Source organism: Chaetodon auriga, chromosome 13, assembly GCF_051107435.1.
Source record: "Chaetodon auriga isolate fChaAug3 chromosome 13, fChaAug3.hap1, whole genome shotgun sequence".
NCBI lineage: Eukaryota > Metazoa > Chordata > Actinopteri > Chaetodontiformes > Chaetodontidae > Chaetodon > Chaetodon auriga.
Window position 1 is genome coordinate 12139324 of NC_135086.1, and position 13853 is coordinate 12153176.

At 42.3% G+C, this 13853-nt stretch overlaps 2 protein-coding genes across 5 annotated transcripts in view; one reads left to right on the plus strand and one right to left on the minus strand.

The window, feature by feature from the left end:
- LOC143330206 (activin receptor type-1-like) overlaps positions 1-6036 on the minus strand; it is a 25956-nt gene extending 19920 nt beyond the window's left edge. The window contains exon 1 of one of the 2 annotated variants that reach the window (XM_076746544.1): positions 5899-6036. The gene's annotated coding sequence lies outside the window, so the exon portion shown is untranslated. Of the gene's footprint in view, positions 1-5572; positions 5865-5898 lie in introns of those variants that run through there. The other variant, XM_076746545.1, reaches the window with a different exon arrangement.
- LOC143330210 (uncharacterized protein C7orf57-like) lies at positions 5816-13612 on the plus strand. Of its 3 annotated transcripts, none has more exons than XM_076746552.1 (8): positions 5816-6321; positions 9378-9475; positions 10031-10186; positions 10286-10385; positions 10746-10869; positions 11512-11585; positions 13090-13187; positions 13479-13612. In XM_076746552.1, exons 2-8 carry the CDS (start codon positions 9400-9402, stop codon positions 13481-13483), a joined length of 633 nt encoding a protein of 210 aa, XP_076602667.1. In that variant the 5' UTR covers positions 5816-6321; positions 9378-9399; the 3' UTR covers positions 13484-13612. The 3 variants fall into 3 exon arrangements, with proteins under 3 accessions (XP_076602667.1, XP_076602668.1, XP_076602669.1); XM_076746554.1 differs by lacking the exon at positions 5816-6321 and adding an exon at positions 9746-9792 and having other exon boundaries at positions 9407-9475; XM_076746553.1 differs by lacking the exon at positions 5816-6321 and having other exon boundaries at positions 9352-9475.
- Positions 13613-13853: the final 241 nt, after the last annotated feature.

Below are 13853 nucleotides of genomic sequence, written 5' to 3' on the forward strand. Positions count from 1 at the left end.
CATCCACAAGGCAGAACGCGAAGCTCATTAACCTTTGGAAACACACCTCGCCGGCCAAGGGCCTCATCAAACGGGGGATGAAAGGGGGACTTCAGTGGACCCTTGGAAAAGCCTGTGGAATCTGCGGAGCCCCATCAGGTCGAGCCAGCGCCATCTCTCAGGACCCTGCGGTATGTCCGCAGCTGCCTCCATTCGCAATGCGAGGAATCGAATGCAAATGCCCCCTGCTTATGTTCAATTCTCGCTCACACATTCATTGTAACAGCATAACAGGTTTTTGTCCATTGGATTCAGTACAACCCAGACACACACACACACACACATACACACACACACGCACGCACGCACACACACGCCGAGTATTCAGCCTAGATCAAATGTAATCAGAGACAAAAGTTGCCTTTTCTTCCTGCTGGAGTCCCACCCTACCTTCCACCTCTGCACCAGCCTCCACCACCCCCACACACTCTGCCAGGCCCCCACCACTAAACAGACAAGCCTTTTTGATGACTCTTTAGTTTCTGCTGAGGGTTCGTGACAAAGTTTGATTTGAGCGGTGAGAGAGACAGAGGACATCTGAAGACAGATGCACTGACTGCAGGTCTGGGGGAGTCCTGCATACAGACAACGAGGACACCATTTGCTCTGCGGACACACCACCTGCACAAAGAGCCAAAACTTGAGCAAACAAGCTCACTTTTCTGCAAAGTACGAGCACTTTCTGAGGTTCTATTACGGCTTTGTGTGGCACGAAGCATCGCGAGACGCACCTCGAAAGGTTTTTTACAACACTGTTAGGACACCGTTAAACAAGCCTTCTACGTAACAGTCACCATAGCAATTAGACATTCATTTTCACACAGCCATCAAAACATCAGAAACAGCCAATTCAAACAGCGTCTTTATGGCCCTCGGCTACGTTTGCCAACAGAGGAATGCACAAACACTCTGCCTCCGAACGACCATCTCACAAAGTTCACCGCTCTGGGGCAATACTCTTCTCAAAAGGACACCTTGATTTGTATCGCGGTACGCCCTTTAAACATATTTTCCCTCTTGTGAAATAGCTAAATCAAGCCCAGGGAGCTGTGCGTGCAGCTCCTTGGAGCTCTCAAGGTGTTTGGTCTTGATTGATTCTGCGTCCCGCCCGGCAGAGCTGCAGGAGTCAGAGGACTAACGTGATAACCTTCACCGTGTGACCCACAAACATCGAGCAAACCATTCACCATCGTGGTGATAATCGCTCAGCAAACTGCTCGCAACAACGCGCAGCACGGCCGAGCCGGACCATTACATCCTGCTGCCGGCGGACTCTTTATGGCCGGGAGCTTCCTGGCCTTCCGGAGAGGAGAGACTTCTGAGGGAAAGACCCGTAATAAACAGTTTCAAGCGAACTTTAACGGTCACTTCAGAAACGGGAGATGAAGTCTCTGCATGCAGGACTGGGTGAAAATTCAATATGTCTTCGGATCAAAATGAAATGTGTCTCACATATGGGAACACGGTTCATATAACTGAAGATATTAGTCTATTCATTGATTAAGTTAATGGGCAAAAAAATGAAAATCGCAATTTTTTAAAAGCAAAAATGCAAAAAAATCACCAGTTACTTCTCAGCTTTTTTTTTTTTTTACTCTTAAGTACCAACGCATTTTCGACTGCCAGTAGGACAAAACAATTCAAACATGTCACCTTACACTTTAACAAAAGGTGACATTTTTTACTGATTAAGTGAGAAAAGATTTTGCTTTTGTTGTGCATATTGTGATGTTGATTTCATCCATATTGCCCAGCCCTGATTATAAATGCTCCATTCAGCTCGTGCACGAGGAACAGACTGGACGAATTCAGACAAGCCCCATCAGAGTGGCCCTGAAGTACCACCATCATAACAGAGCTACTCTAGTTTACGACCCCACGACCCCAGAGATGAAACACAGATTATTCTCAATTCGTGGACAAAGTGCCCACACCAAATAAGAGCCCGTTCCTCGGCCTGGGAATGAGATCAGAGGGAGGCGGCAACTGAAACAAAGCCATAACTTTCCCCACTAACAGCTGAGCGATAAGACAAGAGCACTGAAGCGAGTGAAGGGCTCATAAAATGTGTATTGCAGACTGTCTCCAGTGCAGTCTGGGGTTAGCGTGGAGCGAGGAAGAGGAGCCACGAGCACTGCAGATCTGTGCGTGTGTGCAGACGGCGGTGTCTTGTCTCCCCTTCTCTCTGTCTCCACTGGTCTCCGTCCACATTTGAACACACAATAACAGAAATCAATAAGTCTGTGCAGGGCCACCAGAAGAGGAGGAGAGCGAGCTCCCGAACAGCAACCGGAGAAACAAGACGAGAATCTGGCAGATGCACAGGCAGCCTTTTATCTCATTCTCTTTTCCCCTCCAACTTCCAGCGTCATGCTGAGACTGCAGTGCCCGCGAGTCCCAGACAGTTTTTCTCATCGTGATATGTTTGGGCTACATGAGGCTGATGACTATTAAAAAGGCTCAAGGATTTTTCTTTTTTTTTTGACTAAAAATAACACTGCAGACAGAGGGCCCCTTTCTAAAAAGCTGGACACGAGCATAGAGCAGGAGCAAATTCAACCCACATGCTGTGTTCCTCTGCAGTCTGCTGCCTCATCTGATGCCAGGGTTGTTGCTAGTCAAACTTTCTAGTAAGTCAGCATGTACACACATCGATGCACGTGCGCACACACACACACACACACATACGTAGGAAGCACACATGGTCGAAAGCTGAGGCAAGATAGCTGAAGGAGGTTGCTGCTCTGAGCTGGACTTCAAGCCAAATCCTGCCCCCTTTCTCTACCCTTCAACCACCGCCTCCCACCTGCATTCACACACTCATACCCCAGCTCACACACACACACACACACACACACACACACACACACACACACACACACACACACACACACACACACACACGTCCCCTCCCCTCCTTCCCTTAGAGAGCCACCTCCATGCAAGAGCGATGAGCCTCAGACTCTTGCTCAGACTTGAAGCAGTCTATCTTGGTCTCATAACTGCAGCTCTCTTGTTAATGACAGACTGTGTAACCTGATTCCACACACACATATGCATGCATACACACACACACACACACGCATCACCCAACCCCCCCCCCAACACTCTCTCAGGGTTTTTTGGAGCTCACACTTCCCTCTCCCTCCACTTGCATATTGTTCCAACCCAAACTGCCAGCTGCTTCTGACAGCCAAATTACTGCGCACAGAGAAATGATCGCTATCGGAGGCCTACTGCGGGCGAATGATACACTTTCTGTCCGTCAGGACGAGGAGAGGCCAAGATATCGGCGGCCAAGAGCTCGGGAGTCAACGAGGAAATGAAAACTTGAACGAGGCATGTGTAGGATTGCGATCGAGAGTCTGTGTTCAAAGAAGGGCCGCAGCTAAAGACTGTTTTCACTATCGGCTCACCTGACACGTGCATTCTTCTGCTTAATCGTTTAGTCTATAAAATGCTGGGAAAAGTTGCAGCTTGTCACAGTCCAAGTTGAAATCTTCAAACACAAAAAAGGGAGCAAATCGTCAGCGTTCAGGAAGCTGGAACCAACACACGATAGATTACCTTAGAGCTACAATGACTAGGTGATTGATCGCTCAATCGACAGGAAATCAATCACCAACTAGCGAGTATGCACAACCAAGAAGCCGTCAGCACAAAGTGCTCGATGGTTTTGTTTGAAATTTGACTTAAATGGTTAATTGTCTTCGTCTTATGTGACAGTAAAGTGAACATCTTGGGGCTCTAGGCTGCCATAATATGAGAAAATTAGATGAAAAATTGTGCTTTTACACTATTATCAGACATTTTATAGACCAAACAATTAATCAACCAACAGGACAGCTGGTACATTAATAGATTAAAATGATCATTAGTTGCAGCCACATTAACTTAAAGGATTTGTCGATAAAAAAATGGCTACTGATTAACTTCCTGTTGATCAACTAATTGATTGCCTGTCTGTTGCAGCACTAGCTCTAAGCTAATAGTTCACAGTAAGATAAACACGCAGCATCATAAATAAGACACACACAAGGCCTCTTTGAAACAGGGAGAAATGATGGTGGCGTCTCTTTTCAAACACAGGCCAAGACACCCCAAACCGGTCCTATTGTTGGGAATGCATTGTTCGTCTCGGAGGGACAGATAACCTCCTACATGGTTGAGGAATAAGTTACCACAGATAAGCTGCTTGAGACAATGACACAGGCCCGAAGCCAAACAATAACATTGTGGAATGAGACGCTGGGAGAAGGGGAAGGCGACTAATCACAAAGGCGGGGGTGAGCCGGTCACCATCGGGCTGGTGGCCGTCAACCTGAGCCGAACAGAACAGGATCCCCTGGAGCCGCACCAGCCCTCAGCCCAGACTGCCTGACGTCCTGTTTATCTGGCTGCTATCAGTCAGACTCCATGACACAAGTCCGCTGAGAGGCGCCCACCGAAGAGGCCCGACCTCCAGACTGGTCAGTGATGGGGTTACACTCTCCAGATCATCCACCAACCACAGTAAATAACCCCAACTGTGACTCCTCTAATCCTGTCACAGCCTCTTCAAATCTCCAGCAGCTCTCCATCCAACACTGGAGGCCAGAAATCACTGATAATAACCTTGATCGTGTATTTCTAAGTCTGAGGAAAATTCACCCACAACAGTGGATTACAGCTTCAACTGGTGGCTCTAATTCACATTGAGTGCCTAATCCCTATTGATTAAACACTCTCCCATCCCAGAATAATACGCTATCAGACTGTCATGCATGTGCGTTTAAGTGCAGGTCAACTGAACGGTCGAGACACCTTGAACGCGTCACAATGAGAAGGCTGTGTTCAATCGCACAGGCCACACAGCGACAACAAACGCACCATCGGGGGGCTCCCCACACATTTGGGCTACTGGTTGGAGGAAAACCTGATTAGTATGTGGGAATGTCATCTGGCGAGAGCGAGGACGCGGCACAGTGAGTTGATTCTGAGGAAGAACACTTCAGTGTGAGACGTCCCCATTCACACGTTCTTTAATCTGCACAATTATCTCTGAATGTTCGGAGCCGGCATTAACACCTCTGTAATGAAGCTTGCACCTCCTCATCAGCTGGTCTGCCGGCCCCGTTTCGTCCCATTTCCTGTTTGCAACAGCAGATACTTCTGCAGCTTGGACGAGACGCACCTCGGTGATATTAAAGTGCGTCTTCATTCCCAGCTTGTTCAAAATAAAGCACAGACCACTGTTAAGCACACTGTGCACCCCCCCCCCCCCCGTTTCAGGCCCCTCTATAGGGCTGCGATTGTGATGTTAAAAGTGCTCAGCATGGGATGATGAGACACACGATCAAGCAGGAACGACCCTCCCAAAGACTGTTTGCATGACCAAAAAAACCCCCCCAAACTTATCAAAGTCTCAACTAGTTGTAACGTTGCGTGCTTGATTTGATGGTGAAATCGAAATTACAGCCACGAAAAGTCCCAATTCTAACGCCGATTTTCAGTGTTTTGGCCCTGAGATCATCCCCATTCATCAACAACTCACCACAAACACGTCCCTGACGCGGTCACTTAGAAATACTGGGCTCCGCTGCGCTAAGGCCACTCCTCAGCCACGACGCGTTTCTGATTCGGATGGAGGTCTGTAGTTCACGCGAGCTCAGCTGGAGGAGGTGAGTTAAACATGTGTGGCCGCAATAACAAAACAGGCCAAGATTTAGCGAAGAGGAGCTCAGAGGGAGAGCGGATTTCTTGGGAGAGCGCGTCACGACGCGTTTCTTTTTCCCGCAGATCAGCAAACTTCTCCACGTCTCACACCTCACAACGCACAGGGTTCATATCACACCTCCAGCACGCCAGGATTTCACTTACCTCTCGGGTTATTTCTTCAAAGTGCTTTAAGAGGGCTCGGCAAGAGGCGCAGGTCGAACTATTCTGCCATCTCCCGAGAATTCACCGACAATGCCCGGTTTGTTTTCCAAAGTCTGAAAAGCGGAGCCTACATGACGCCAACATGACCGTCCGCCGTTCGCTCGCTGGAGGGGAAAAAAAAAACAAAAGTGACTAAATCAGTCGATGTTCAGTGGAGAGGAAACAGGAAGACACATTTTGCAGCGTTGTCCCTCTTCGCGTGAGCGATGCCGAGGCTTCACAACTCGAACCCCAAACCACGAAGGCAGGAAAAAAACAAAAAACACGGGATTGGAGGAGGAACTTACCTTGCTACAACTCACTGTAATTAACCCGCGTCAAGCGAGGGGGTGACCACAGGCTCTTCCGGTGTGGAGTTTCAAAGTAAAACAACATGGTGTTTGTTTTTCTTTCCAATGATACTTTTCCCAATAACACAGTGTACGAACACTGTGTTTCATGCATTAAAATCTTATTTAAGTAAAAGTATGTATTAGCATCAATATGTACTTAGCAAAAGTTAAAGTATTCATTATACTTACTGGTCCATATCAGAATAAGGTAGTTTACATAATAACACTGGATTATAATCAGCGATTTATTAGTGTACCTGACAGATATTTTAACCTATAATGATAATGATAATCATGTAAATAGTTAAATAATACTTCCATTCTATTACATTTCAGACGAAAATATTGTATTTTTTATTCTGCTACATATATTTGAGAGTTGTAGTCACTAACTAGTGTAAAAATGGAAATTTGACATACAAACACATCATGAGCTTATCAAATATGATGCTTTGTTTTAGAATAAGCTACCATATATATATATATATATAAAATTAAAATGCTGCTTACACATGAAGACAGCAATTATAATAATCCAATAATGTAATACATAATAGTATTAAACTCACAGGAATAATTTTTCTGCATGGACTACTTTTATTTTAAATACTTTATGTATATTTGGCTTATAATATTTATGTTGTCTTACATAGTTAAAATTTTATGCAGACTTATGTCTGCTGTGGTATTGTTGTTTTTACTGACGTAAAGGATCTGAATACTTCCTCCACTATTTAAGCTAAATGTACTGAAGTGTTAAAGGTCAAAGTACCAATTATACAGAAAGGCTTCTTATACACTATGAGTTGTGTACAGCATTCCCATCTTGGAAAACTGCCAAGGGCCCTGTGCAGTGCAGTAATTTGATTCAACACAAATCAATTAAGAAAGATGCAACGTAAACACAAAACTGCAATAGCAAAGGTCTCCAAACTAGACTCTACTATCAGATAGAAGAGCAGAACAAACCTCAAGCTCCTCATCCTGTCAGCTGATTTTGTGCTTTAATAGTGAATATTCCCAAATAAAATTTCATCAGAAGCACACAGTCACTTTCAAGGCCCCTGGAGCTTGGGGGCACTTCAGCAGTCGCTTCACTTTAAAGTTAAAGCTATCACAATGCAACATATGTTAAAAGATGATTACATGTTTTATATGAAAAGAAATAATCTACAGTGTAGCACCACAGTGTTAAATAAATATACGGGAATTATGAATAAATAAATTAGAAAAAAAAACAGCCAACAATATTTCCTTCTGAAAGGAACAAGGAGGATGAAGTAGCTTTCATACTTAGAATACACAGGTTAAGTACAAGTCCCTCAAAATTGTGCTTATGAAGCCTTCAGTATTTGACTTAAAAGTATTTTGATAAATGAATGAGGCTTTATCCATAGGCATGTTTTTGTTCTTTCTGTTTTGTTGTATAAATTTAACGATACAATATAGTCCGGTAACACTGTGTGATTTTATGCTGAAACAAAAGCGCACACTTCCTGTCACAGACTTCCTCTAGCTTGACGTACAGGGTAATTAAAGGACCATTGCTGTTTGGTTTGCTCTGCGCATGTTCCCGACTCAGCATTCACGGAGCGACGGGTTCAAGCTTTTGGGCACATTTCGGGCAATAAAAATGAAATGTGTGTCTGAAAAAACATGGTCAGCAGAAAAAATGTATCAAATCACTTCAAAGAGTGTTTCCAAATACATCATCCTATGAGGTATTTATATGTAGAATTACCAAATGAGGTCATTTTATTCCTCAGTCACTTACGAACTTAATCAATTATGTCTAGAAAGTTTTAAGGATTACTTTATTGATTATAATAAGCTGCCTATCGTGCATTGACTGCTTATTTATTATAGGTTAGGTTAAAAGATAGTCCAATTCTCAGATATTTCATTTCATAAGTGAGCCAAACTCAAGCAGTGAGACAAAGTTAAAATATTGAGACAGGCCACTAAAAAGGCAATTAAGAGCTGGCCTTAGGACCGTAGAGAGCACATCTTGATTTATCTGCAGTAAAACTACTGAATATCTTTCAAATAGCTCGGCTCATTTGCATTAAAAGAGACTTCTAATTTCACAGTAATAACTTAGAATAAATCACTTCTTTTACAGGAAAATGTCCAGAGATCCATCTTTTCTGAGTGTGGAATGCCTTAGCGATTTTCTTAAAGTCATTGCTCAACTCTTTCAGACATTTTTTCAACATTTTCAAACATCACCGTATACACAATACAGCCCAAACGAAAGAATGCGGGATAAGTACTCAGATCTTTGATTTAATTGAAAATAGTTATATCATGTACATGAATAGAAATACTCTGCTCAAGGCAAAAGTCCTGCATTCAAAGTGCAAAGGTTTAAGCATCAAAATATACCGTAAGCACCGGAAGTAAAAGTACTGATTTTATTTCTGAATGATATATATTATATTACTGGATTCTAATTATCGGTGCATTAATATGTGCGTCACTTTTCATACTGCTGGGTATCTTGTGATTTCCACCCGGGGATCAATAAAGTTTTATCTTTATCCATAATGACACATCATAATTCAATTGCTGAATATATTTTGTATTATTAATCTGCATATGCAAAGTTTTCAGTAATTTAAAGGTGTCAAATAAATGTAGTGGAGTGAAAAACTACAACGATTCCCTCTGAAATTAGTGGAGTAGATGTATAAAAGAGCAGAAACCGGAAATGGCCGAGTGAAATACCTAAAATTATAATTCTTGTACAGTACTTGAGTGAATATGGCAACTCAGTTAATAGGCTACTTTCCACCCCCGCTTAGAGGAGTTTGTTGACCAGAGCAACTTTGAGAAGACCAGTTATATGATTTTAACGGACCCCTGACGATTATAATCTTGTTTATTGATCTTGCTTTCAATGGCGGTCGGTCTGTGACTGTGACAGTTAATAACGTACCAGAACATAAAACCACATTATTTTGCGGTCTGACAGTGTGTCTCATAGCTAATCAAACAGTACTGTCCGTGGGCTGTAGCCATATTTTAAGAAAATTTACTAGATTAAAAACTAATTAACTCCTTTTCCTCTCACGTGACGCGCCCCAGGTGGGACCGACAGGCCGTTTCCATGGCGACGGGTGTCACGCGTCCCAAACAGTCTGCTCTCCGCACAGCTAGCTGCTCTCCTCCAAGATGCTTTCAGAGTAAGTACAGCAAAAACCTCTGAAGCCGAATAAGAACATTTGTGTGACTACCGTGTTTTTACCTTTGTTTCCCACCTAGACTCCACAGTGCCGTCACTTACGGCTTGTTTTTAATTTCCATGCTCCCGTAAACTAACCGTGGTCAGCTAGCTTTAGCTTACCAGCGCTAACCTTAATGCACTTAGTTGATGCTAATGGCGATGCTCGCTCGCACAAGCTGTCGTCAAAGAGGTTGACAGCTTCCCGGGTTTTGTTTCCTATTTCCACCAGATATTCCTCAGCTCTCGCGAGTAACGATCTTCAGTCGACAAAATATGGCAAGTATAACTGTTCATACTGGCGTAGTGAAGTTACTTCACGTTGCAACGTTAGTCTGTGTAGCCGAAGTCAGCAGGGAGACACTCACATGGGGCAGGTTGTGGGGTAGTACATGGGGACGTGTGGTTCATATGAAGTAATAAATGAAAATAATATCTTTCCTTCTTTCTTTTCTTCACTGTGTGTGTGTGTGTGTGTGTGTGTGTGTGTGTGTGTGTGTGTGTTTTAACATTACAGATGCCAAACCAGGAATAAATGGCCAGATCTCCCAGATCCCAGGACTGTCCCCGACCATCAACGCTCTTCCTCAGGAGAGGGCCCGAGGACGAAGGGTCGGAGTCCTGGAGAGTGATTCTGACTACATCAAACTTGCAAAACAAGGAGGGCATAAGGGTAGAGCCATCCTGTTGTTGTCTTTTATCTACACACACCCCTCTTGCTGGTTGACCCATTTTGCATACAGTCGTGTCCTTTTTTCATCTTTTTCAACAGGGCTTTTGTGGCATGAAGAAACGATTACTCCTAAAGAAGCTGATTCATACACACCTCCAGACTGGTTCTGCACTGCATCAGGAGACAACAGCAAACTGACGTAGTTGCAACACCTCTCTTGTTATTATCATGCACTCTGACTTACTAACAGTACTACCTTTTGCTAATATACTACTACTACAACAGTACTGCTACTGTCATGATACTGCTGATGATGCTGCCACACTGTTACACCTGTGCTGCCATAGCTACTACCTGCTCGTGCCACTATGAGTGTTGCTAATAACACTAACAATTACAGTATAACAGTTATAGCACTTGTAAAAAGCTTTTTTAAACAGAAGGAGAAGCAACCAGCCGCCATAATGGCTGATCTTTACTGTTTAATCTTCATTATATTCCAGCTATTATTACACGAAGGATACATTTCATATCCCTACATTGTTTTTTTTTTTTACAGCAGTCTCATTAACAGTGAAGAGAAGAAAAACCCTGGAGCTTTTAAACCGCTAGAGCCTCCCTTTGGGACAGACAGTAAGTCAGCCTGGGAGAGGGATGATTGCAGCAGCAATGGAAAAGAGAAGGTAAATAGAGAAATATACCAAAGTTGTTTAAAAGTACAACCCCAAGTTCAAAAAAGTTGGGACGCTGTGTAAAATACAAGTAAAACACTACTGCTAATCCCTTTTGACATACTCAATAATACATACTCAATTGAAAACAGTACAAAGATTTAATGTTTTACCCCATCAGCTTCATTGATTTTTGTAAATATGTGCTTATTATCAATTTGATGCCAGCAACATCTTTCAAACAAGTTGGGACAGGAGCAACAAAAGACTGGGAAAGACACTATGTAAATACAGTGTGTTTGCAAATGACTGCACTCTGTTTTATTTACATTTTACACAGCATCCTAACTTTGTAAGAATAAGGGTTTTAATTCATCCTCAAGTCACTACAATCACAATTTACTCTGTCTCTTGGTTTACTGTGTAATGACCAGATGTTTTAAGACAAACTAGAAGGATTGTTAGTGATGCTGATTTAGTTGTTTCTTGTTTGGGCAGGCTGACTAGGTGGTTCAGGTACTTGTTTCTCAGTTATCAAAACAAGAACATTCTGCTGAATGGACTCAAGAGATGGAAAAAAAGATGTCCTGGCTATATTTATTTACATTCACAGACTAACCATCACACACTGTGGCTCTGCTTTGTGTTCTGCAGAATAACAATGTTCATTACAGCCAGATGGAGAAATTGCAGCCACCCAGTCATCCAACCAGCAAATTCAAGAGAATGTAAGTTCATGTGGTCACTAGATGGTGCTGTTGTCCTTACTGTATTCACTACGAGTGGCTGGTGACTTAGAATACCACCTTTTACAACTCTCAGAAACAGAATTGCATAAAACAGAACGGATTTGTTATACACTTATTATGTCAGATCATTTCAGTCATTTAGAGTGGAAGTAACTGAGTAAAAGGAGTACATGATTATGGGAGTCATAGATGCAGAAAATACAGGTAGATTACATTAAGCATGTGTGACGGTAATACATACTTAACCTAATCTATGATCACTAGTTCTTTATGTGTAATTTAGTTAATTATGAATATACATTTTTAAAAACCTGTACTTTGGTAGCATACTTTAAGGACGGGTTCACAATTTGTCATTACCCTTAAACTGTTTTTGCTTGCTGTAGTTGTTCATCCTGTTCATACAGGCCATTGAAATAGCCTTTTCTGTTGTGCTTTTAATGTGAGTGATGATTAAAAGTGCATTTTAGAAAGAAGTGTTGTTGGTTAGGAAATCTGCAAATTGTTGGACTTTTCCAGTGTAGATCTTAGCATTACAACACACAGGACATATGGCAGATAGACATTTCAACATCTCTGTGCTTGAAAGGGTATTGTCAATAAACTCAGACCATATGTCCTCATGTTGTAATGGCTGATCAGAAATGTTCATTGGTTTCTGACTTATGTCAAATAGCACACAGACCAATGGTTTTCAGACAAATCTGAACATTCACCTGTTTGCTTTGGCTCACAGCTGATCTGTGCAGTGTGTTCCCTGTACCTTCAGGAAAATGTCATTGACTTGTTAAAATCCCAAAATAAGGTCACATGCAGCGCCACAGAGACAAGACGGTGCATGTATTATTTTGGTGCTATACATCAACAAGTCCCCAAATGATCCACTGCAAAAAAAAAAAAAAAAAAGTTATCCAAGTCCAACATATTTGTTAAAGCAAGCAGAAACAGAACCCGTCACTGCAGTGCAGAGATCAGCTATACAGAGTCTTGCTGTAAGGTATCGACACTGAGAGTCAACAGGGAGTCTGGAAATTTCCTGAAACAAGTGTGTCTGATTGAGTGAAAATTATTAATTCACACTTTTTTTTTTCTTTATTGTAAGGAGGCTAAATCTGAGATGAAATGACTTGTTTTGATGCATGATTGTGCAGAGTTGGTGGTTTGGTTTGATGAGACGAGGAGAAGATTATCAACTGTAAATACCACTTGTTGACTCTGTGCTTTGTTGGAAGAGACCTTAAGTAATAAGTAGCCAGAGTTTGTCTTGGTATAAAATGTTGGAAGGGTAGGGTCCATATTTAATGTTTTAACTGTGTCTGCTGTAGCCTCTCTGCTTAATCTAATAGGCACTTTGAGGCGATGATGAAACATTATGTTATATTTGTAACTGCAAAAGCACCATCGGGTTTGATTTCCATTAAAATGCTTTCCAAAAATTGCCTTTCCATCACATTTGGACTTTATGTCTTTGGTGTTCTCACAGAGTATTTGACAAGAAACCAGCTCCCGTCGACATGACTAAGCTGTTGAGCTTCGGTTATGCAGAAGACGACAACCCCAAAGCCAACACTGATTTGTCAAGTAAGTAGCACAGTGTTTCTGACAGTTTGAGTTACAGTCTTCTCTGCTATTAGTATAACATGAAATGAAGCCAAACTGTTTAGCAGCGTATTGATTTTATGTGACTCAGTATGTGGATATAGTATATAATGAAATTACAGTCACAAAATCTGAGGTGTGAAACTTTGAACATTTCAGCCATTTAGAATTTATGACGCCTTTCGGCAGTTCAACGTCGAGATCATTAGAGAATTATGTGATAATGATTAGGTGAATGACCCGCGCTTCTATATATTTCTGTCGTGTCAACAGATTAGAAGACTGCCAGCGCGTGGAGAGAAGGATGCACAAACACAAATGCTTCCAACAGGAATAGCTGCCATCCTCCATCCATCATTTCTTTACCCCTTCATGCTGAGCCACATCCAGCGTTTGATTTAGTTTCAATTGTTTTGTCATGTCAGATGTATCACTCAAGTGTGAAAGTGCTTCATTGAGTTAAAGCTGGGACCTTTTATTTATTGTGCCTGTTAGTAGTGCCTCATTAACTGCATTACTTAAGCCATGGCCCCAGTAACTTGGGTTTAGTTTTGTTTTTTTTTTTTGTTTAGTTTTTTTTTTTTTTGCAGTGTCTGTAACTCTAAGAGGCAGCTTTCAGAAATCAAAGTTTAATTATTGTAATAAAAT